This window comes from Bos indicus, chromosome 18, assembly GCF_029378745.1.
Source record: "Bos indicus isolate NIAB-ARS_2022 breed Sahiwal x Tharparkar chromosome 18, NIAB-ARS_B.indTharparkar_mat_pri_1.0, whole genome shotgun sequence".
Lineage (NCBI taxonomy): Eukaryota > Metazoa > Chordata > Mammalia > Artiodactyla > Bovidae > Bos > Bos indicus.
The window spans coordinates 65,101,421-65,125,942 of record NC_091777.1 but is presented as its reverse complement, the minus strand read 5'-3'; the positions used below and the strand labels follow the sequence as shown (position 1 = coordinate 65,125,942).

Genomic DNA, 24,522 nt, shown 5'->3' with positions numbered 1-24,522 from the left:
CGTGGCTGCACGCTTCGGCCTGACCGACGGTGTGACTGACAACCGAGTCCTCGATGGTCGTCTGTCCCGCGCGGTGCCACCGCGTTTCCCGCCGCACAGGTCCTCAGGCGGCGATGCGCCCCGCACATCAACCGTCCGGCTGGACGGCGGTGGACCGGCCCGGCGGCGGCACGCGCGGCCGCGTGAGGAGAGCGGCCGCTGAAGCGCGCGAGTCGCGCTCTCGGTTTTTCGGTCTTTGGAAGTCGGGTCATGAGTTCTGTCCCGCAGGTCTGTCGGCCATTTGTGCTTTTCTGTGAATTGCCAGTGTCCTCCCTTTTTGCCCATTTTTCAGGCGCGATTTGGTCTGTACGGTATCGGTTTCCAAGAATTCTTCGTTTATTAGGGAAGTTAGCCCCGGGTCTTTCGTGTGTCCCAGGCAGAAAAGCCTCGTCTCCCACTTTCTCATTTGTCTTTAACTTCAACATACATATTTTTGCCCGCCAGCTTTTCACTTTCTTAGACAAATGTACGGGTTTGTTTGTTTGTTTGTTTGGTCTCTTCAGAGGATTTGCATTTGGGAGTCGTTGGTAAGGCTCTCTCCGTGTGACCCCCCTTCTTTGTTTGGGGGTCGAACACACCCCCACCCCCCAGACCCTTCCTCAGGGCCCCTCGCGTTGGCTCTGTTGACGTCAACCTCCTGCCTTCGCGCCAAGCAGTCGCCACGGCAACCGCGGCCCGATGGGCAGGGCCGAGGGTGTGGCGAGGGGCCCTGGGCGCAGGGGGCAGCCGTTGATTGGCCAGTGCCCGGCCCCGCCTCTGCGGAGAAGCAGACAAGGAGCCGCGGGGCCGGGGCTCGGTGCAGACGCCGTGAGCCGCGGGAGGAAGAAGTTGGAGCAGAGGATCGGACATGTCCACCCTTGGCTGCTGGCGCTCCCGAGCGCCTGGGGCCGTGTGGGGGCACTAGAGCTTGCACAGGCTGCGCAGTGGTCGAGCTGTCAGCCCGGGCAGGGCGGTGCCTTGAGGTCCGGTGAGGTGAGTCCGGCTGCCCCGGTCCGCACCACCGCATCTGGATGGTGCGCCGGGATGGATGCCGCAGAGCCGGGACCCTGGTCAGTGGGCGAGAGCTGCCGCGCTTGCCACAGCCGCACCATGTTGCGCGGCCAGCTGGAGTCTGGGATCAGGGCTCCCGTGCCACCTGTCCTGGGCATAGCGGGTACAGGGACGGCTGATCATCCTGGGCAGGGGGTGGGACGGCCACAGGCTCCGGGCTCCGCAGTCCGCTGGGGTGGGTGCTGGAGCAGTGGCGGCGGTCCCTGATGAGCATGGGAAGTCACAGGGTGCCCCCGTTTCCCCGGCTCGGTCTGGGGGCTGCAAAGGGCACCCCCATTCCCCGGGGTCCTAGACTAGCCAGGTTCCCTCCGGCCACCCCTGCATCCTTGCCGGTGTCTGGGGCGGGGCTTGCTTGCCGCAGTGGCGGCGGGAGGAGCTATAGGCGGGGCCGAGGGTGGCAATGCCTGCGGGGTGTGTTCTCAGGGCAGTGACGAGCTGCGGCCCACCCACCCTGGCGCTGTCTTTGAAGCGGCGGCGGTGATGGGCTGCGAGGACGCTGTTCTGATTGGCTGGGGAGGGGCTGAGGGCTGTGACAGCGGGTCTCAGAAGAGACCGTCCAGTCCAACCCGCCGCCGCGGCGCCATCTTTGATGGGGGCGGCAGAGGCTTGGCCGGCGCGGTCTGGCTGGCCAGCCGCGGGGGCGGGGCCGCGGGTCTGTGCTGGAGTCTGTGCTGTGATTGAAGGCTGTGGGGGTCCTCTGTCTCACCCCTTTTTTGCTGGTCTCGAGTCGGCCGTGGACACTTGCCGCGGACGCTTGCCGCAGAGGCTTGCCGCGATGCGTCACACCTGACGGGCGTGCCGTCTGGTGACCGGAGGGGGGCTTCTTTTTGATCAGCAGGGGCCACACTGTTGTCACTAAGGAGCTGTTTGTCTTGAGGGACAGGGTCACGGGCTGTCATTGTGCCCGCTGCCTCTCTTGGCTGCTCTGGGGTTGCAGAGCATGACTCCCTTCTGGACTGCTTTCACCCTGGGATGTTTCTGGCTCCATGTTTTGGTTGGCGCCGTGGAGACTGGGCGGCGGGTGCAGCCTAGCTGCGTTTCACAGGTGCCCTGTTGGCTGGGCCGAGGGCGTGGGACCGCGGGCCGTCTGGGGGGACTGAGCGCTGCAGAGTGCTGTGAAGCCCTGCCCGCTGTGACACTGTGTGTGGTGGCCAACAGGTGGCGCCGAGGCTCATTGCGCAGGAACCATTGTGAATGACGGCGGAGCTGCAGGGGTCGGGCCGAGGGAGGGGCTGCGGAGCCCTGCCCTTCCCACTGCAGTTTGTTGACAGACAGGCTGAGGCTTATTGTGCAGGCGCTGCCTTAAATAACAGCGAGGCGGGTCTCGGGGCGGGCAGAGGGAGAGGCTGTAGCAACCTGCCCACTCGAGCGCTGTTTGTTGACTGACAGGTGGCACCAAGTCTTACTGCGCAGGCGCCATCTTGAATGACAGTGGGGCTGGCAGCAGTGGGCGGGCTGAGGGAGGGGCTGCAGAGCCCTGCCCTCTCCAGCGCTGTTTGTTGACTGACAGGTGGCGGCCGAGGCTTACTGCGCAGGCGCCATCTTGAATGGCAGCGGAGCTGCTCTCAGGGGGCGGGTCGAAGGCGGGGCTGCATAGCCCTGCCCACTCTAGCACTGTTGACTGACAGGTGGCGCCGAGACTTATTGCGCAGGCGCCATCGTGAATATCCGAGGGGCTGACCACAGGGGCGGGTCGAGGGCGGGGAGGCAGAGTCCTGCCCACTCCAGCGCTGTTTGTTGACTGACAGGTGGCGGCCGAGGCTTACTGCGCAGGCGCCATCTTGAATGACGGTGGTTCTGCAGGGGCAGCCCGAGGGAGGGACTGCAGACCCCTACCCACTTGTGCTCCGGTGGCCGACAGGGGGCGCCGAGGCTTACTGCGCAGGCGCCATCTTGAATGACCGTGGGGCTGGCTTCAGTGGGCGGGCCGGGGGAGGGGCTGCAGAGCTCTGCTCACCTACAGCTCCGCCGACCGACAGGTGGCGGTGAGGCTTACTGCGCAGGCGCCATCTTGAATGGCAGGGGGTGGGCTTTGCTTGCTGCGCATGCACCATCGTGAGTGCCAGCGGGGCTGGATTAGTGGGCCACCGCCTCTGGTGTCCAGGGAGACCGAGCCCGCCCCGTGTTCTCCGCTGTGCAGGCACCAGGTGGACCGCTGCTTGCCTCTGCACCACGTCTCAGTGGCCGCGCGATGGCGCCATATTCCCTGGAGAGGGTGGGGGCTGTGGGACAAGGTTCAAAATGTGCACATCTGGGGGTCACGTGGGAAACAGAATCTTAATAGATTTGGGGGAGGGTGGGTTCCTAAGTGAGAGGGTGGAGGAGGCTGTGCATATGAGATTTGAGGGTGGGAGGCTGTTGAGGGTGGTAGGAGGTGCTTGAAGGAAAAAAAGCTCGTAGATGGCCTGGAGCATGTACAGTGGCAGAAGGCTATGAGGGAGGCACTGCGTGGGGCCTGGTGGGGTGGAGGCGGTGCTGGCAGGTGGGCGGGACTGGGGGGCGGGGCAGGGCGGGGCGGGGGTGGCCCCAGCCGGGAGGGGCGGTGTGAGGGGGGTGTTGCCAAGTGTGTGGTGGGTGGAACCTAATTATAAATCTGCTGGCAACTGATAGCGTTAATAAAAGCCAGCGGCACAGTCCTGAAGGGGCTTCTACGGGCCACTGATTGAACACATGCTCTGAGTCACAGTGGGACTTGAAACGTGTAGTGTCGTCCAAAGGGATCTTGGTAACCTCTAAATGTTGTGTAAGGTTAAGTAATGATGCCGTTATCTCATAGTAATGATGATTATTATTAAGGTCCTAATATAAGCTAGTGTCTTCATGCTGCGTAGGTGTGCAGCACAGTAACACTTCTGGTATTGCGTCACTGGTTATCAATCACATGGCAAGACTAGAATTTCAGCTCATGTTTCTAAGTGGTGTCTATATCATTGTTCCACAATGTTTCCATAGAAAATATCTGTAGATGTACTGTTTTCCAAAATGACATTCGTTGATCTGTAATTGCCATGAACTCTGAGGTTGAGTTCTCTGCTTCATTTTTGTAAAATATGTAGAAAATTAATAATGTGAGAATTAACAGAGATGCTGAAAGTAAGCTGCCAAGCACTATAGGAGGCACATAATTAGCAATAAATAGTACTATTTTCTTAGCCATTACTATTTTCTTTCTCCCTCCAGTTTCTATCTGCAATGTGTATACCTTGACTTTAGAAGGGTGGCCGGTGCAACAGAGCTAATAAGTGGGAAATTGGGGTCTTGAATTTTTCAGCCCCAAGTCCTGTGTTTTTACTATTTTGCTCTGCATATTAGAGAAGGTTGTGACACACACACTTAGAGTTGGTTGCACACCCATTGACATGACCTCACTGGGTGAAGGCTGTGATTACAGCCCACAGTACAATGTACACCCCAGGGGGCGAGACTGATGAGCTGTCCACCCTGTGGGAGGTAAAGATGAAACTGTGTGGGGTCATTTCCAGCCTGGGAATTCCAGTATTTGGAAAATAAATTTGAGGTCTCACGTTTTCTTTTCCTTCCCCAGCTCTGCTCTTCTCTTCTCCGAGGTGATCGGCAGGAGGCAGAGGGACTAGGTCCAAACGTCAGGTGTCTGTGTCCAGGTGAGCTGAAGTCCCTCCTCACAGTGCCACGCCATCCTTGGGGTGAGCACGTGCTTCCTGAACCTGACACCTCCCTGCTGCACACGTGTTCCATCTGACCATGAGCACGTTCGTGCTCGCTGAGAATGTGCAGACTCTTCCGGTGGACCGTGTGTTCACCGGATTCTCCTTGGTCTCACGCCATCCTTTGTGGTGTCCAACAACCATCCTTTGTTGGTCTTTTTCCAATATTGAGCTACTCCTTCAGGCCTCCCCTTTCTTTCTTATTGGGTGATTAAGGAAGCATGAGACGTTCATCGAGTCTTCTATCAGCCATGACCCTGAGTGGGAAAGGAAGTGATTCCTTGGAGCTCATAATCTTTTGGGTAATGAAAGCCATTGAAAAAAGTAAAGCTGTGTGCAGAGACAGGCGGGAGAAGACAGCGTGCCGCCTGCTGCCCCTGAAACGAAGGCAGTAACTTCTCAATTCCAGCCCCTCTGATAAGGTAGGGAGCAGGAGATGGGGCTGGGTCTCAGAGCTCTGTAACAAGGCCCCAAAGTGAGCAAACGGGACCAGGCTTGGAGACCACACCCCGGAGCTGCTGTCACTCCTGGTGGGATGTGGGGAGCCTGGGGTCCCATGGGGGCCACGGACTTTCTTACTTCTCCTCCCACGGCCCAGCCGCCGGTCCAGCCCCCAATAGTCGAGTTCCTCCCCGTGCAGTTGGAACAGTTGACCCACTGATCTTTGATTGAGGCCAAAGACCTCCACCCCCACCCCTGACTTGCGGCAGGAACACCTGATGAGTTCCAGCTTGGTTTAAGGTACATTAACTGTAAGGCCTTGCTTTCGTTTTCTATGCATTTTTATGAAGTAGAAGTAAAAGACTTTAAGATGTTCAAAGAGCGACCCAAATGCCCCACATGGACCACAGGGGCAGCCCTGTTGGCCTGCGGGCAGCCCCGCTGCGCTGCGGTGGGACAGCCCAGCTCAGCGCTGAGCTCCATCTGCGCACAGTGCTCACGGCGCACCCACTTTGCGCTCATTGTCCAGTGTGTTTGAGGACAGCTGAGCTGGAGCCCCGTAAACCCCTCTGCCTGGTTAGCTGGTGATACCTCGTCCTGACCGGCTGCCTCGTTCATCTCCTGTCCTCCCCACCAGCCTAGCTGATGCCCCTCCTTGGCCCTACGACCAGAGTTGGGCTGAGTCCCAACTCTGTGTGCCCCCACACTCGCCCTCATCCTCTGAATGTGGTCAGACCTTGGCTTTTAAAATCCTACCCTTGACCACACTGCTTGACTCACACTGGGATTCCTGCTCCAAAGAGAGTGCGGAGGGGGAGGTGGGGGCCTGCTAACTAGGGTACCTGAGAGCCCACCTCCAGGCCAGGAAACCACACTGATGGCTTCCCTCAGGGCCAGAGTTCAGTGAGGCAGGGGGGACGGTAGGTGGCGACATCCGGGTCTAGGCATGGAGCCCCAACAGTGCTGTTCTGCCCTGAAGGGTATGTGTGTTGGGGGGGGGGTTGCTCTGTGGGAGCACTGCCGGTGGGAGAGGGAGGGAGCCACAGGAGGAGGGGCTACTGATGGGCACTGGCCAACAGAAAGGAGAGGAAAGCCCCACAGCTGCTGAGCTTCAAATTTAGATTCAAATTTTTTTCTGATTGTGAACTTCAAATAACATTCTAAATTGGAATGTATAATGTGTCTTTTATCAATCATTTCCTTTTTCAGGTTACCTCACTTTACTACGTTCCTTATACAAGTTTTATTTATGTATTGTTTGGCCCACTGTGTGGCATGCAGGATCTGTTCCCCAACCAGGGGTCCAGCCTGTGCCCCCTTCCCTGGAAGCACAGAGTCTTAACGAGGGGACCACCAGGGAAGGCCCCAGTTTGTATGGAGATTTGCTTCTACCTTGGTTTGTGCACACTTCCACACATTTAAGTATCTATGTAGCTTTTTTGGTTTTAGTAAGACTATGCCCAATTCATTAAGGCTTCAGACTCAGGCCACCAGAGTGAAGCATAAGTGGGATGTTAGGCAACATTTGGTTGTGGGGGGGTGTGATATGAAAGCTGGGACCTTGTATCCATCACGTTTATGTGGGTGTGTTTCTGTGTATAGACATGACTTAGTGCAGCTCTTCAGCAATGGCCATAAGAATTTCAGTATAAACACGCCTCCATCTATAGCTTTGCTTTCTAAAACTGCATTTTATTCCGTGTGCAGACATCCTCATCATTTTCTGTGTACATATAATGACTATGTTTGCAGTAAGAATGCCACATATGCTATATACCATTTTATACCCTAGTATTTTCATTTAATGCTTTAAACAGTTTTTATATTAGTCATTTCCATCAAGTGCGAATTGACTGTATCCATGGAAAGGAAGACTGTGTGGCCTTTAGAAACAATGACGTAAATCTGTATGTACTGATTGGAAAGATGTCTATCAAAAATTACTGCGTTTAAAAATACACACACAGAGAGAGCCCCTGGTGTGATCTCATTTTGTTAGAAACGATGTAATATGTATGGAGACTGTAAAAAGTTTAATGTAGGAACAAATAGGGTCGGGGAGCGCGGCTTGCCGTCTCAGGGGGTGTGGCTTGCAGTTTCAGGGGGTGTGGCTTGCCGTCTCAGGGGGTGTGGCTTGCAGTTTCAGGGGGTGTGGCTCAGCAGTCCTAGTAATGTGTGTCTGCTTCCGAAGCGAGTTTGGTCTACCGTTCCGGAGCTCTCTGTCTTAGATTTCTTAAATCATTCAGATTTCATAGCAGAAACTCAAAAGCTTTCTACCTCCTGTCTGGTTGGTTTATAAGATGTGGGAGTGGGCCTTTTCTTGAAGACGATACGTAAGGCCTTGCCCACAGCACGGTATCAGTCCACAGCCACATGGAGAATGAATTCTCTGACACTCTTGACACTTCTTCTGTGTTGATTAGTCCATGTATTTCTTTCTTTAAAATGTCTGCAGGTCCCTGGCATTTTGACTGTTCCTGTGGATAGCTACTTGTTCAGAAGTTCCGGAAGGGACCCTGTTCCCACCAGGTGATTTACATACCCAGGGGTGTCCCGTGGCCTCTTGAGAGGCGGGGCCGTGGCCGTCTAGGGGAGCAAGTTCTCTGAATCGGAGGCCACGGAGAGATCGGGGTCGCTTCCCTGTCCCCCGCGGGCTCTGAGGGCCCTGCTCTGGCCAGGCAGTCCCTCTTAGCCATGCTCTGGGTCAGCTCACAGCAGCTCTCCAGAGCCGGGGGGCTTGCCCAGCAGGCTGTCACCTGGTGCCCTGTCTGCTGTGGAGGAGAGGGGGGCAGGGCAGGCAGAGTGGGAGTGGCAGAGGCAAGAGTCTGCCCAGCTGGCGGGCAGGACGCTGCAAAGAGAGTGGGGGTGTGTGCGCGGGGCAGAGCGGAGCACACCGCAGAGAGGCTCTCAGGCCCTGGGCAGGAAGGCTGCTGTGAGACGAAATAATTGAAACCCCTTTTGTTTTCTCTTTAGAGATTAAAAACAATTTTTTTTTAACTTACTGGCTTTTCTTTTAAAACAAAAAAGAATTTTTGCTGCATGTGGTTTTGTCCTTCTCTGGAAGTAAAGTCAGAAGTACAAAACTGTCAGGTAAGTTACTGCACCCTGACCTGGACTTCTTTGCTGTGCCGCCTGCTTTCTGCTCCAGCGTGGCTGACCACTGAGGACAGGGCAGGGCCGGAGAGCTCGTGGGCCGCTGAGCGGCTCAGGTGAAGGGGGGCGAGGAGCCTTAGCTGATGACACCAGAGCAAGAGGAGGACGGGGAGTCAGCTTTTACACTCAGCCTGAGAAGTTCTCTTAGCAGGGTGAGGGCAGACCCTATAATAGAGATGCAGCGACGGGAGGGTGAACGGAGTAGCACGCTGGTTTCTCTGGAGACCCCTGGATCTTGGACGAGGCTGGCCAGAGCAGGAGGTGTGGGGCGTGCAGAAGCCTGCTGCGCTTGGGCATGTCATCACCACTGATGTGAGTGCTAGATGTGGGGCTCCCGCGGACTCAGCGGCGCTCCATCTGACCTTCTGCTGGCTCATTGAGCTGGGGGCCGGCATCCAAGCTCCACGGAACGCCAACGGGGCTGATGTTGACCCCTGACCTTCCCAGTGAGGGAAGCATCTGTCTCTGATCCCTTCACAGTGGGGCCTAGGCCAGTTAGCTCAGATATTTAAGACTAAATTTGAGAGGTGCCCGGAACACCAGTAGATTGACCTCTGTTCAGGCACCAGAGGCAGTGGTGCAGACAGGAGCCTAGGGCTGCCCTCAGGGTGCACGCCGTGGAGAAGGCATGCCTGCTGCCTGCAGACGCAGACACAGGGCAGCCACCCGGCCGGAGCAGTGGGGACGTGGCTAGTGTGCAGAGGAGCTGAGCTGCTGGTTTCAGGGGCCGTTCGCTTGGTCAGCACGTGTTGCATATGCAGAGCACAGGCGCAGAGACGTTGCCCAGAGCACCTGAAGCCCAGGACCCGCACCGTCACGTGTGTGTGTGGCCTTCCTGTGCTGCCCACCTGGAGGCACGGCCGCGGAAGGCGCGCAGGCCGCCCCGGGTCTGCCAAGAAGGGGCGGACTGCAGGACTCAGGCTCCGAGACCCAGGGTCGCAGAGGCCGTCAGGAGCAGAGCGTGGTCCTCCCGCGGCAGGCGTGCTGCTTGCGACTCCTCGCATGTGTCTGTGTGTTGGGGGTGTGGTGCGGCGCCCCCCTGGGCCTGTCCTCCCACCGGGCAGTCCTCAACCCCTGGGACATGTGTGTCTCCTTACGATCCGCAGGTCCCTGAGCACTGACTGCCCCCGCTGCTGCGTCTGCCCTGTTGGCGCATGTTGGGTTCCTCCAGTGAAACTTTTCCTTAGAGACATGCTGCCTCCCAAGTCCTTGTCCGCCACCAAACCCAAGAAGTGGGCCCCAAACCTGTATGAGCTAGACAGTGACTTGTCTGAGCCGGACGCAGTCCCAGGAGAAGGCGCCACTGACTCTGAGTTCTTTCATCAGAGGTTTCGGAACTTCCTCTACGTGGAATTCATTGGCCCTCGGAAGACCCTTCTCAAACTCCGAAACCTCTGCCTCGATTGGTTGCAGCCGGAGATTCGCACCAAGGAGGAGATTATCGAGGTCTTGGTCCTGGAGCAGTACCTGTCCATCCTTCCGGAAAGGATCAAGCCTTGGGTGTACGCAAGAAAGCCGGAGACCTGCGAGAAGCTCGTTGCTCTCCTGGAAGATTACGAGGCGATGTATGAGCCGGAAGGTGAGCCAAGGGGAAGGCGCACCCCTGCTGCTCCGGTGGGACCGTTCTGGGGGGCTGGGGCGGGCGCGGGGGGTGCGGTATAGGTGACAGCCCGGCCTTTCTGCCTGCAAGGAGCCGGAGCCCTCCCCACCCCAGCTTTGACGGTCTAACCGGGGGCTGGGGGCGGCGGGGAGGGGCATGGCGGGCGCCCTCGGGGGCTAAGCTAACGGGCGAGCGTGGCTGAGCCCCTGAGCCGTGTCTGGTGTCCCCTCAGACGACAACAGCAGCGACACCCACAGCGAAGGCGGCATGAGCCGGAGGGCCGCGGAGTCCCCACCGCCGCGCCCCGCCCTCCCCTGCTGCAGTGAGTAGCTGCCCACCGCCGCTGGGTCTGCGCACAACCCTTCTCTGGGGACCTGCTGCTGCTGCTCGGGAATCTGGGGCGGGGGATTCCGGGATGGCGGAATGAGACGTTTTCATCAAAGCAGACACATCCGTGGAGTGAAATACAACTTTTTATTATTCAGTGATGAGGGAAAACATTTAAAATTTTGAAGCTATTTGGAATTTGCCATAGGTTGTTTCAGGCTGTGTCTACCGCCTCCGGGGGGTAAAGTTCATCACCACTTTGCCCGCACAGCTGTTCATTTGTTCAAGGTTCTCCAGAGAACTTTCTGGAGCAGCAGTGCTCCGGGGACGGTGCTTTGTCTCTCTGTAGTCAAGTGGGGAGCACATTAAGACAGGCCAGGGTTGGCCAGGCTGTGGAGGGTTGGCAGATGGCCTCCTCCTTAAGGCGGAGACCGCAGGATCCGGGACACCGGGAGAGCCTGAAGCGGGAAGGGCCCCTCGAGGGCGGTGGCCCGACCAAGGCCAGGCCAGCCTGCGCGAGGCCGCAGAAGCGGTTCCAGGCCCCGGAAGCGGTTCCAGGCCCCGGTGTATGGGGCATCTGCCCCTCGACTGGGACCCAGCTCCCAGGGGAGAGCAGGCATAGCGTTCGGGTGTGGAGGGGTGTGCAGAGCCCACGGCCAGCTCCACACGCCCGTGTCCGCAGGTGACCGGGAGCGAGACCGGGACTGGGACCAGGACTGGGAGCGAGACCGGGAGCGAGGCCGGGCGCGGGAGCGGGAGCGCCGCCGTGGCCGGAGCCGGGACATGGAGTCACGGGACCGCTGGCCGTCCGTCCGGAGCCCCAGGAGCAGTACGTGTCCCCAAGAACCCCCCCCCCTTCCCCCCCAACTCGCCTGCCGGCTGACTGCACCGCATCCATTCACGCGGCCTCTCCCTTCCCAGGGTTTCACCAGCGGGATCTCGCCCTTCCTCTGGCGGAGAGAGCCAAGGAAAGAGAGCACAGACGCAGGGACTCCCTGCTGGATTTGGATGCCAGATCTGAGGTGCGCCCAGGTTTCCTCTCGTTCTGGGAGGGCCGTCTTCACTCCGTGCTGGAGGTGCCTTTCTTTCTCGGGAGGCTGAGTTATCTGCCACCTAGAAGCCCACCAGGGTTGGGGAGAGAGCCCAGGGGTGACCAGTGGCCGCAGTGACTGCCGCCTGCTTTCTGGCTCGTCAACGGGGTCAGCACTCGTGTCCCCTGGAGGTCGCCTGCCCTGTGCACAGAGCGGAGGGAGAGGGCGCTCAGGTCCCGGAGCCGAGAAGAGCTGAGTCTGCAGCCTGGCTCTGCCACCTGCCAGCCCACTAGCTGCACCAAGCCTCAGTTTCCTCATCTGTGAAATGGGTGTGATGACAGCCTCACCAGGGCTGTTGTGAGGGATGCGTGAGTCACACATAGATATGCAGTGTGCAGTGTGCGGCCTGGCACGCAGTGGGCACACTGTCACTGCCAGTTCTTGTGCACTAAGGACAGGGGCATGGGCAAGGAGGGGCTCGGGCAAGAGGGTCGTGTGTGATGTGGCGGCGTGGAGGAGGGCGCCTGTGCAGCCGTGTGAGAAGGCAGCGTCTGAGAGGCAGCAGACGCAGCTCAGGGCTGCCCACTCGTCGGGTCAGCTCAAGCGTTCTCTTTCCTGGAAACAGTGTAGTCCAGAACGTAATGCACGTTTATGTCACTCAGATTCGACCAACAGGAGGTGTGAAAAGTGCCCCTTTCCTTTTGCCATTGCCTGTTGGGGTCTGTTAGCACCAGGGGTGGTGCCCTGTGGCACCCTCAGCCCCCCGAATTCTTGATCTCATCTGCTCTCTGCCAGCCCTGAGCTAGGAGCCGCGGTTTCCTCCTGTCCCACCGCAGACACAGCTGTGCTCCCCAGCCCGAGGCTTCACCTGCACTGTGATAACCCGGGGAGGCCTCAGGAGGGGGCATTGTCAGCCCTGAGTGCCTCGCAGTGCCCGCTCCGGGGAGCTGCCCACCATGGAGGGGCCCCCTACCCCCAGAAAGGGAGCGTCTAGCTCTCGTTGGCCAGCACCAGCAGTCCGGTGGTGCCTGCTGCTTCTGCAGCTTCTTGTCCTGGACTCCACAGCCCTGCCCTGGCAAGGGGTTCATTTTTGAAGCTGTGCTTCATCTTGCCAGGGGTTTTGTTTCTAATTGCTGAACAGTGGCAACTGTATAAAGGAGGTTTTCATTCTCTTAAATCCCAATGCCTGTGCCTGTTTATTTTTCTCAGGAGGAGCTGCACCTAACTGTGCCCACATCGTTTTTGTTTTCTTTGCTACACTTCCACATGGCTGTCATGTCATACGCCACTTCCCAGAACTAAAGCAAATTTAATATCAAAATATCTTTATATAATAGTTCAGTAGTGACAACAACTTATGTTTTATTTACATAATTTTCTTTTTTTACTTTCTGGCCGGGCCACATGGTGTGTGGGGTCTCAGTTCCCTGACCAGGGAGTGAACCCACATGCCCTGCAGTGGAAGCCCAGGGTCTTAACTGCTGGCCCGACAAGGGAGTCCCACCCAGTCTTCCTGCACACTTAGCCCCACGTGCAGCAGACCACGCGGCAGGACACGCACACACAGTGTTAGCTCCTCTGTACTTCGCCCAGGTCAGCAGCCCAGCTGGCAGGACCCCCACAGCCTGAGGGGGGCAGGTGGACACCTTCCTCTCCATTTCACAGATGAGGACGCTGAGGTTTGGGAGGACTTCTGTTCCCAGCTTGCTCGGTCGTTAAGGTGCTTGAGCTCCTCTGACCCTGGAGTTCCTCTGGCTGCGCCGCTGGGGGCCCCTCAGGCTCCGTGCCCCTCCTGGGGCCTCAGCAGCGCTTGCGGCCCCGCCCACACCTGTGGGTCTTGCTCACGCCCCCCAGCCCACCCTGAGCTGCCCCTGCCACGCCTGCTTAGCGCCGACTCTCTGCACCCCACTTTGTTGTTTACTGTTCTCTGATTGTTTCTCTCCAACCAAATGATAAGCTGCATGAGGGCAAGGAATATGTGCCCTCCGTCTTTGGGAGCTTCCTCAGAGTGTAGCGCCAAGGTAGGTACGACGTAGGTCCCTAGTAGAGCCTGACCAGATCACTCGGAACCCCCGGCGCTGTGAGCACTTGCTGCACACTGTGTGCGTGTGTGTGTGTGGCTCCCGCGCTGCTGGCGCGGTCCTGGCCGCGGTCGCCCGGGCAGACCCCGCTGAGGGCACATCTGCTGTTGCAGGAGGCGGTGTTGTACCAGGATATGGTGGCCCTCACTGAGGATCGCAAGCCCCAGAACCCGATTCAGGACAACATGGAGAACTACCGGAAGCTGCTCTCACTGGGTGAGCGCTCGAAGCAGGGTCAGAACAGCTTCCGGTGGAGCGGGAGCGGGAGGGAGTGGTCCTGTGACCTGCTCCGACGGGGCCGCGCCCACATGGCTCTCACCCCAGAGTGCCACCCTGCGACTCCAGTCTGCTCTGAGGCAGGTCCGGGGTCCTGGATGGCTTCCCTGGGGGACACGTGGTTGAGTTTGAGGCAGCAGTCGCCCCGCGAGGGGTCGTGTGGGCCGTGACAGGTGGGGAAATGGGCGGAGCCTGAGAGCCAGCAAGGATGCCCTGGGTTTAGGGGTGCTCGAGGCCTCTGCGCAAGCTTGTCAGCAGAGTCCAGAGAAGTAACCAAGACAAACTGGGCAAGGGGCCAAGGAATGGACAGTGAGGAGAGGGAGCGAGACACAGGCCGTCCAGGGCACGCTCAGTGCCCGAGCCAGCCCGTCGTCCGTGGTGACATGTCTCATGCCGTGTTCTTCCTTCGGACAGGGGTTCAGCTTGCCGAGGACGATGGCCACTCACACATGACCCAGGGCCACTCGGCAAGGTCAAAGAGAAGTGCCTACCCGAGCACCAGCAGAGGTGAGCGCGAGGCCCTGCTGCAGGAGCGGGCGCTGGGCGCACGAGCAGACATGCCTTGGGGGGGCTGTGCACAGACATGGTGGTGTACACACACTGACATGCGGTGGGGGGTGTGCACAGACACGGCGGTGTACACACACTGACACGCGGTGGGGGGTGTGCACAGACACGGCGGTGTACACACACTGACACGCAGTGGGGGGTGTGCACAGACACGGCGGTGTACACACACTGACACGCGGTGGGGGGTGTGCACAGACATGGCGGTGTACACACACTGACACGCGGTGGGGGGTGTGCACAGACAGTGGTGTACACACACTGACATGCAGCAGCATGCACTGATAGGGTGGCATGTGCACACACGCAGCAGCACACACAGTCACGTGGGGCGTGCACATGGATACAAGGCGAAGTGCAGTGACACTTGGGGGCACGTGGTCAGGGCACAGGGTACAGACGTTCATCCCAGGGCCCCAGGGAGTGAGTGTTCATACGGGGCTTCTTCCAGGTCTGAAGACGGCGCCTGAGACCAAGAAGTCAGCCCACCGGCGGGGCATCTGCGAGGCCGAGTCCTCCCATGGGGTGATCATGGAGAAGTTCATCAAGGACGTGGCCCGCAGCTCCAGGTCCGGGCGGGCACGGGAGTCAAGTGAGCGGCCGCACCGGCTCTCCCGGAGGGCGGGCGGCGACTGGAAAGAAGCATCGTTCAGCAGGAGGGAGGCGGGAGCCTCAGAGAGGGGCCCAGAGGGGGGCGCCTTTGGGGGAGGAGGCTTCAGCTGTGGCTCAGACCTGGTTTCCAAAAAGCGTGCTCTGGAGAGAAAAAGGCGCTACCACTTCGACGCGGAAGGGCAGGGCCCAGTGCACGATCCCAGGGGCGGGGCAAGGAAACGGCCCTTCGAGTGCGGAGGCGAGGCCCGCAGGGCCGCCAAGGCGGCGGGTGCCAGCAGCCTGAGCGCTCCGCCCGCGGCCCCGTCGCAGCCGCTCGACTTCGGGGCCATGCCCTATGTGTGCGATGAGTGCGGGAGGTCCTTCGCGGTCATTTCTGAGTTTGTGGAGCACCAGATCGTGCACACCCGGGAGAGCCTGTACGAGTATGGGGAGTCCTTCATCCACAGTGCAGCCGTCAGTGAGGCCCAGAGCAGGCCCGAGGGTGCCAGGCGCTCTGAGGGTGCGCAGGCCGCTGGCCTGGCCGAGCATCGGGGGGGCCAGGCCCAAGAGCACCTCCGGGGCAGTGGGGACGAGGAGCAGGACGAGCCCTTCCTGCCCAGCCCCACCTTCAGTGAGCTTCAGAAGATGTACGGCAAGGACAAGTTCTACGAGTGCAAGGTGTGCAAGGAGACCTTCTTGCACAGCTCGGCCCTGATTGAGCACCAGAAGATCCACAGCCACGAGGACAGGGAGAAAGAGCGTAGTACGGGCGCCGTGAGGCGCACCCCCATGCTCGGAGAGTTGCAGAGGGCCTGCGGGAAGGAGAAACGCTACGAGTGCAAAGTCTGTGGGGAGACCTTCCACCACAGTGCAGCCCTGCGGGAGCACCAGAAGACCCACGGCCGAGGGAGCCCGTCTGAGGGCAGGGCCAGAGCCTTCGAGGAGACCTTCATTCCTGGCCAGTCCCTGAAGAGGCGCCAGAAGACCTACTCTAAAGAGAAGCTCTACGACTTTAGAGAGGGCGGGGATGCCTTTGGGCGGAGCTCAGACTTCATGGAGCACCAGAAAATTCATTCTCGGAAGAGCTACTTCGACAGCCGGGGGTATGAGAAGCCGCTGCTCCACAGCATGTCCATGCCCGGCTCTCAGAAGAGTCACACGATCACCAGGCCGCCCGAGGATGAGGATGAAGAGAAGGCATTCACTGCCAGTAGCAGCCCCGAAGACGGCCAGGAGGCCCGGGGCTACGAGAGGAGCGCCTACGAGAGGGCCATCCTCCACAGCCTGGCTGCCTTCCGGCCTCCCCGTGGCCTCAGGGAGGACGGGGAGCCCTCCACATACCTCTCAGGCCTTCGTGACCCGCCACAGAAGACCCCAGCCTGGGAGAGCCCTTATGCTGGAGGCAGGCACAGCTTTTTCAGGAGCTCAGTCTTCTACCGCGCATCGCGCCCTGCTCCTCTGGACCACCTTGCTGGGGAAGGCCCCAGCGGGTGGCAGAGAGACGGCGAAGCCTCCGGCCCCAGCTCAGATGGCCGCCAGCACCAGAAGGCACGTGCGAAGAAGAAGAACATCGAGCGCAAGAATTACGACGCCTCCATGATGCACTCCCTGCATTTTGGTGAGTCTCAAACATTTCGCCCGAGAGAGAGATTTTACGAATGTCTAGAATGTGGAGAGTTCTTTGTCCGTAGCTCTGAGCTGGCTGAACACCAGAAGATCCACAACAGGAAGAAGCTTTCTGGAAGTAAAAACTACCTACGGTCTGTCCTTCGCAGCCTGTCCTCCACTGACCCTCAGACCAGCTACCAAGGCCAGTCAGTGCAGATGAGTTATCCCCAGGAAGCAGCTCAGACCAGTTATGCTGAGCTAGCAGCTCAGACCAGTTATGCTGAAGAGCCAGCTCAGACCAGTTACGCCGTAGAGCCAGCTCAGACCAGTTACGCCGAAGAACCAGCTCAGACCAGTTACACTGAGGCACCAGCTGAGGCTAGTTATACTGAGGAACCAGCTCAGACCAGTTGTATTGAGGAACCAGCTCAGACCAGTTACACCAACCCAGCAGCTGAGACCAGTTACACTGAAGAACCAGCTCAGACCAGTTACACTGAGGCACCAGCTGAGGCTAGTTATACTGAGGAACCAGTTCAGACCAGTTGTATTGAGGAACGAGCTCAGACCAGTTATACTGACCCAGCAGCTGAGACCAGTTACACTGAAGAACCAGCTCAGACCAATTACACTGAGGAACCAGCTGAGGCCAGTGGTATTGAAGAACCAGCTCAGACCAGTTGTATTGAAGAACCAGCTCAGACCAGTTGTATTGAAGAACCAGCTCAGACCAGTTACACTGACCCAGCAGCTGAGACCAGTTACACTGAAGAACCAGCTCAGACCAATTACACAGAGGAATCAGCTGAGGCCAGTTATACTGAGGAACCATCTCAGACCAGCTGTATTGAAGAACCAGCTCAGACCAGTTACACTGACCCAGCAGCTGAGACCAGTTACACCGAAGAACCAGCTCAGACCAGTTACACCAAGGAGCCAGCTGAGGCCAGTTATACTGAGGAACCAGCTCAGACCAGTTGTATTGAGGAACCAGCTCAGACCAATTACACCAAGGAATCAGCTAAGGCCAGTTATACTGAGGAACCAGCTCAGACCAGTTGTATTGAGGAACCAGCTCAGACCAGTTACACTGACCCAGCAGCTGAGACCAGTTACACTGAAGAACCAGCTCAGACCAATTACACCGTGGAATCCGCTGAAGCCAGTTATACTGAGGAACCATCTCAGACCAGCTGTATTGAAGAACCAGCTCAGACCAGTTACACTGACTCAGCAGCTGATACCAGTTACACCGAAGAACCAGCTCAGACCAATTGCACCGAAGAACCAGCTCAGACCAGTTACACCCAAGAACCAGCTCAGACCAGTTGCACCGAAGAACCAGCTCAGACCAGTTGCACCGAAGAACCAGCTCAGACCAGTTGCACCGAAGAACCAGCTCAGACCAGTTGCACCGAAGAACCAGCTCAGACCAGTTGCACCGAAGAACCAGCTCAGACCAGTTACACCGAAGAACCAGCTCAGACCAGTTACACCCAAGAACCAGCTCAGACCAGTTACACCGAGGAACCAGCTCAGACCAGTTACACCGAAGAACCAGCTCAGACCAGTTACGCCCAAGAACCAGCTCAGACCAGTTACGCCGAGGAACCAGCTCAGACCAGTTACGCCGAAGAACCAGCTCAGACCAGTTACACCGAAGAACCAGCTCAGACCAGTTACGCCCAAGAACCAGCTCAGACCAGTTACGCCGAGGAACCAGCTCAGACCAGTTACGCCGAAGAACCAGCTCAGACCAGTTACGCCGAAGAACCGGCTCAGACCAGTTACACCCAAGAACCGGCTCAGACCAATTACACCGAGGAGCCGGCTGAGGCCAGTTACACCGAGGAACCGGCTCAGACCAGTTACGCCGAGGAACCGGCTCAGACCAGTTATCCCGAGGAACCGGCTCAGACCAGTTACGCCGAGGAACCGGCTCAGACCAGTTACGCCGAGGAACCGGCTCAGACCAGTTATCCTGAGGAACCGGCTCAGACCAGTTACGCCGAGGAACCGGCTCAGACCAGTTACGCCGAGGAACCGGCTCAGACCAGTTATCCTGAGGAACCGGCTCAGACCAGTTATGCCGAGGAACCGGCTCAGACCAGTTATGCTGAGGAACCGGCTCAGACCAGTTATAGTGAGGAACCAGCTCAGACCAGATACACTGGGGAACCAGCTCAGATCAGATATGCGGAAGAACCAGCTCAGACCAGATATGCCGAGGAACCAGCTCAGACCAGTTATGCCGAGGAACCAGCCCAGACCAGTTATTCTGAGGAACCAGCTCAGACCAGATATGCCGAGGAACCAGCCCAGACCAGTTATTCTGAGGAACCAGCTCAGACCAGATATGCCGAGGAACCAGCCCAGACCAGTTATTCTGAGGAACCAGCTCAGACCAGATATGCTGGGGAACCAGCTCAGACCAGATATGCCAGGGAACCAGCTCAGACCAGATATGCTGAGGAACCCCCAGCTGAGACTAGTTATGCTGAACTAGTAGCTCAGATTAGTTATGCTGAACTAGTAACTCCGACTAGTTACGCTGAACTAGCAGCTGAGACCGGTTACTTTGAACCACCAGCTCAGACTAGTTATACTGAACCAGCTGAGACCAATTATGCTGACCCAGCAGCTCAGGTCAGTTTTGATGAACCACCAGCTGAGGCTAGTTATGCTGATCTAGCAGCTGAGATCAGTTATGCTGAACTAGCAGCTGAGACAAGCTATGCTGACCTAGCAGCTCAGATCAGCTATGATGAACCACCAGCTGAGACTAGTTATGCTGAGCTAGCAGCTCAGATCAGTTATTCTGAACCAGCAGATCAGACTAGTTATGCTGAGCTAGCAGCTCAGACCAGTTACTCTGAACCACTAGCTCAGACCAGCTATGCTGAGCTAACAAGTGAGACTAGTTACTGCGAGCAGCCAGTCCTCAATGAATGTAAGGAGTGTGGGGAATGCTTTGCCACCGTTGAAGACCTTGGCAGACATCAGAAGATCTATGCCCGAGAGAAATTCCATGATGGGAAGCTGTTTGGAGAGCCTGTGATGCAGGACCTGGGCCTGGATGGGTCTCCGGAGGAAGAGCTGGAAGAGCAGGAGGAGCCCGAGGAGCCCGAAGACTCCATCTATGGCTGTAAGGACTGTGGGCTGGGCTTCGCTGACCGCGCGGACCTCCGGGACCACCAGAAGGTCCACGGCCGGGAGTACCTGGTGGACAGCCGTGAGTACACGCACCCCGCGGTGCACATGCCGCCTGTCAGCGAGTACCAGAAAGATTGCCTCGGAGAGCAGCTGTACGAGTGCCCGGCCTGCGGGGAGTCGTTCGTGCACAGCTCGTTCCTCTTTGAGCACCAAAAGGTCCACGAGCAGGACCAGTTCTACGGCCACAGGCGGTACGAGCCCTTCATGCAGCCCCTGATTGTCAGCCCGCGGCGGCCACAGGCCCCGCAGAAGAGCGCCCCGGCCGGGGTGGGCCCGCAGTGCCAGGTATGCGGGCAGGACTTCATCCATGCCTCGGTCCTCAGCGAGCACGCCCGGGGCCATGCCGGCGAGGGGCTGCCGGATCAGGGCCAGGGGGGCGCGGGCGCGGCGGGGCCCGGCCCGGCACCCACGGAGCCGCAGCAAGACCCGGGCGAGGAGCAGCGCTACGAGTGTGAGACCTGCGGCGAGTCCTTCCCCAGCCAGGCCGATCTCCAGGAGCACATGCGTGTGCACGAGAAGGGCGAGCCCTACGACTACGGGGCCGCCTTCGTGCACACGTCTTTCCTCACGGAGCCGCCCAAGAGGGACTGGCCCTTCTATGAGTGCAAGGACTGCGGCAAGTCCTTCATCCACAGCACCATCCTCACCAAGCACCAGAAGCTGCACCTGCAGGAGGAGGGCGCGGCCGCCGCGGCCGCCGCCACGGCCCAGGAGGCAGAGGCCAACGTCCTCGTCCCCCGGGAAGTCCTGCGCATCCAGGGCTCCAACGTGGAGGCGGCTGAGCCCGAGGTGGAGGCGGCCGAGCCCGAGGTGGAGGCGGCCGAGCCCGAGGTGGAGGCGGCCGAACCCCTCGGGGAGGCCGAGGGCCCGGAGTGGGAGGCCGCGGAGCCGAGCGGCGAGGCGGAGCAGCCCCACGCCGAGGCCGAGCAGCCCGACATGGACGCCGACGAGCCGGACGGCGCGGGCATCGAGGACCCGGAGGAGCGCGCCGAAGAACCCGAGGGCGACGACGACGAGCCGGATGGCGCGGGCATCGAGGACCCCGAGGAGGAGGGCGAGGAGCAAGAGATCCAGGTGGAGGAGCCCTACTACGACTGCGGCGAGTGCGGGGAGACCTTCCCCTCGGGCGCCGCCTACGCCGAGCACCTGACGGCGCACGCCAGCCTCGTCATCCTGGAGCCCGCCGGCCTCTACGGCGAGGGCGCCGGTGGCCCAGAGGGCGGCCGGCCCGACGACGAGCTCTTCAAGTGCGACGTGTGCGGGCAGCTCTTCAGCGACCGCCTGTCCCTGGCCAGGCACCAGAACACCCACACCGGCTGAGGCCCGGGGCCGCCCTGGGACCCGACCCTCCTCACCCACACTCACCAGACCCACTGCGACCGCCCGGACTGCACTCACCCGACCTGGACTTCAGACACCCGGCCCGGACACAGCCCCACGCCAGCTGAGGCTCGGCGGGCCGGGGCCTCCACTGGGACCCGGCCGGCCCCCTCACCCACACACAACCGGACCCACCGAGCTGGCCTGCACTGCACCCAGCGGCCTGGATTCAGACTCTCGGCCCCAAGGTGCAGATGCTTGCAGCTCCCTTGTCCAGCACAGCAGGTACCTGCGGGACAGCAGGGCACTCGGCCGCCCGCCGCCGGGGCCTTCGCGGCTGCAGAGAGCGCCCGTCTGTGACAGCCCGGGACCTCCGCGCACTGCCTCCCGAGCTGTGCACAGAACAGCCCAGCACAGTGAACTGGACTGAGTGTGCCGCTCACTGGCCGCTTACCTGCAGACGCACCTCACCTGGTACTCTGGTTTTGCTTTTTCTTTTTTTTTTGGAGGAGGAAGAGAGCAACAAATTACAATATATTTGTAAGCATCTTAGAGCTTTAGAAAGATCTATTGTGAGCTGTTTGAACCCTATCAGTATCTTTTTGACTAACGGACTGGTTCCTCACTTTCTACATAACCCCCTCACGGTGTAGGCGTGAAAGGCAGAGCGTCTTGCCCGCTTCGCCGTGTGAAGGGGAGTCCTGTCTGCTCCCCTTTCAGGCGCCTCGTCTACACCGACACTTGTGAAACCTCGTGCTGTGTCAGCCTTTCCTGTACGTGGATTGGCCTTTTGTAACCTCTGTGGTTGGTTGCCGTTGGTTGCCACCTTGTAACCTTGCAGTGGGTCTCATGCAAAAAACACTACAAGTTTTTGTTATTTTTATTTTTTAACCCACCTTGATGTCTCTTCGATAGTGAATTTTACAAAAGCCGAAGCTTTTCCCTGTGAGTCTTACATCCTTGCCTTTAAAGAGTGGGTTGTAACCATCACTAGATCACGCGTGCCTAATGAAGGTTGAGAACCACGGGGGAGGGGGGCTCTCCTGGTGTAAATACGGTTGAGGGCCTACGACTTCATTACTTCCCTTTGCGCGCTTCCTGCCTTAAGTGACCAGTAGCAACGTGGCTTGGCCCCTCCGTGCCGCCACGTGGCACGTCTGCACCCTGGGTGCCCAGGAGCTAGCATCCTTAGAGCTTTCCAGCCTGAGACTTCATCCTCCTCTCCACCTGTCTGACCCTCAACCAACCCCATGTCTAACTTGCATTTAAAAAAAAAAAGAAAAAAGCTTTCTTTACAGCCAACTCGAGCTCGACACGGACTCAGGTTCCCCGGCAGCCTTAATTTGCTTCGTTGCCATCTGTCCCCCTCTCAGGTCGCGCCTTCCTGACAAGCACCCCCGCTGCCCTCAGAGCGGCCCCTGTCCCGCCGCCCCAGTCTCCTGTGCTGCCGTCCCAAGCTGACCTCGCCGCTCTGGGGTCTCCTGCGTTCTGCCTTGTGCCCTCCCTTTGCTTCCCCGCCCCCTCTTCGAATAATGACTATTATGAAATTTCTTGGCTTTGAGTTGGCTGGCAAAAAAATTTAAAAAATTTTTTTTAAAACTTAAAAAAAAAAAAGAGGATCTTGTAGCTGCAGTGAGCAGAAGCTAAGAGCAGATTGTTTGGGAGAGCAGAGTAAGATCTGCTCGGGAGCCGCGTCTGGACCCCCCTCTCCTAGGTCCCTGCCATGAGGGCTGGGGAAAGCGTGTCAGAGCTGGAGGGAACGCCAAAGTCAGGGAGAGCCAAAGAAGGGGGTCCTGACGCCTTACCAGACCTGGGAGGGCAGGGTCTGACAGAAGGAACATCAGAAGCAGGGACTGGAAGGCCCCAATGGGGGAGGTTGAATGAATGAGCAGGGTGTCCTGGCAGTTAGGAGAAGGGGCCGCTTGGTGGCCTGGTGTCGATGAGGGCAGCTGCATCACAAGACCCAACATTGGAGCGGACGCCCCGGAGCCCCGAGGGGCTGCGAGCTGGGAGCCAGCCTGCGTGGCGTAGGGGTGAACCTGGCGTTCATCGCTGTCGGCGGCACCAACTGGTAGAGTGTTTTCAGAGAGCCGCCTGCCCAGCGTCCGTTCCAACCGTCCTTTGGTCAGTGAGCGATCAGGAACAACTGACAAATGCCAAAAATAGGAGGAAGGTGAAGGGAGTGTGTCCGCGCACTCTGAACGCAGCTGTCTAGAAAGGATAATCATGGAGAGTTACGTAGTGACGTGGAGATATATTTACGGAATACCAAGTGGAAAAAGCAGGACACAGAATTATATTTATACTACAATTATAGCTGTTTAAAAATGTATGCTTATAGTCAAAAGCTGTGGTGGTGGTGCTGTGGTAGGCTTATAGTTGAGCATTATTTTCTTAAATTCCTTGAATGTTTATGGTAGTGTTACTCAAAAGCTTATAATCACGTCTCCATTGTGAACATAATTTGAGCTCATTATTCAGGCACTCAGAGAATACAGAAAAGTGGAGGGAAAAAAAATCCATATACCCACCATCCAAAGATGACAGATATGCTCCTCACTACATTGTTTATTCTTCTTTCTGTGCACAGGCTTATAACTGTGTCCCAAACGTGTACTCAGATTAAGTGTTAGCTTTGTGGAATTATGGTTAAACGCTTTCATCCTAATGTTTTCAGATGGCCCTTAAAATAGTTTCCTGATAACAAAGTTGATTCTGCTTGCTTCAATTAGCAAGCATAATACACACCCAGAGGAATAATTGGAAAATACAAAATAAATGAGAAAAGAACAAAAAAAGTCGCCCATATTCCCAACGCCCAACGACTACTGTTAACATCTTGTTTCCTCCATCTCGTATCAGTGCACAAGCTTGTGATTTATGACCGTGGTGAATATGTGTGCATACAGTCTAAAATGAAAAAAAATCACAGAAAATAATTAAAGTAGTGTTGTCATTGTGGGATTATGGTTAACTATCTTGTCTCAAATTTCTTGAATGATCTTTGGTGTTTTGAGTATTAAATCTTATGTATGTTTTTCCATTAAAATTCTTAATACATACTCATGGCATACCTTGGGGGAGATTTAGTAAAGCAAAAGAAATTCACGCATATTCCTGACACCCAACAATCATTGCTGTTAAACCTTGATCTGTGCACAGTCAGGACGGGGGTGTCTGTGGTGAGAATGCAGAGGGTTGAAGAGGAGAAGAAAGCAGTGAAGGAACGGTCGTGTGGTCTTTGCCGGCGTTAAGGCTGTGGGGTTCGCTTTCCTGGGAGGCCTGTCTCGTTGTGTCCCGGTCACCGACCTTTTATGACGGGTGCCTCCATTGTAACTGCAGTGTCTGCTCACTGTAGAAACCCGGCACTTACAGAAGTGTGGAAGAGAGGCGTGCCCCTGTCGCCATCACCCAAAGACCACGGTTAACATCTGGACACGTTTTCTTCATCTTGTCTCTGTGCACAGGTTTTTGGTTTGTTAGTATGGTTGTGGTCGTTCTATCTGTAATCGTGTCACCAATAAAAATAAAGTTGAAAATAA

At 57.7% G+C, this 24,522-nt stretch overlaps 1 protein-coding gene across 9 annotated transcripts; it reads left to right on the top strand.

The window, feature by feature from the left end:
* Positions 1–815: 815 nt before the first annotated feature.
* On the top strand, positions 816–24,522 carry PEG3 (paternally expressed 3). 9 transcript variants are annotated; one of them, XM_070772335.1, is made up of 11 exons: positions 816–1,011; positions 4,634–4,709; positions 7,669–7,742; positions 8,241–8,303; positions 9,473–9,945; positions 10,199–10,288; positions 10,976–11,122; positions 11,215–11,315; positions 13,519–13,621; positions 14,096–14,188; positions 14,700–24,522. In XM_070772335.1, the coding sequence occupies exons 5-11, from the start codon at positions 9,558–9,560 to the stop codon at positions 20,978–20,980; spliced, it is 7,203 nt and encodes a 2,400-aa protein (XP_070628436.1). In that variant the 5' UTR covers positions 816–1,011; positions 4,634–4,709; positions 7,669–7,742; positions 8,241–8,303; positions 9,473–9,557; the 3' UTR covers positions 20,981–24,522. The 9 variants fall into 9 exon arrangements, with proteins under 9 accessions (XP_070628436.1, XP_070628437.1, XP_070628441.1 ...); XM_070772340.1 differs by having other exon boundaries at positions 818–1,011; positions 9,780–9,945; XM_070772338.1 differs by having other exon boundaries at positions 818–1,011; positions 9,693–9,945.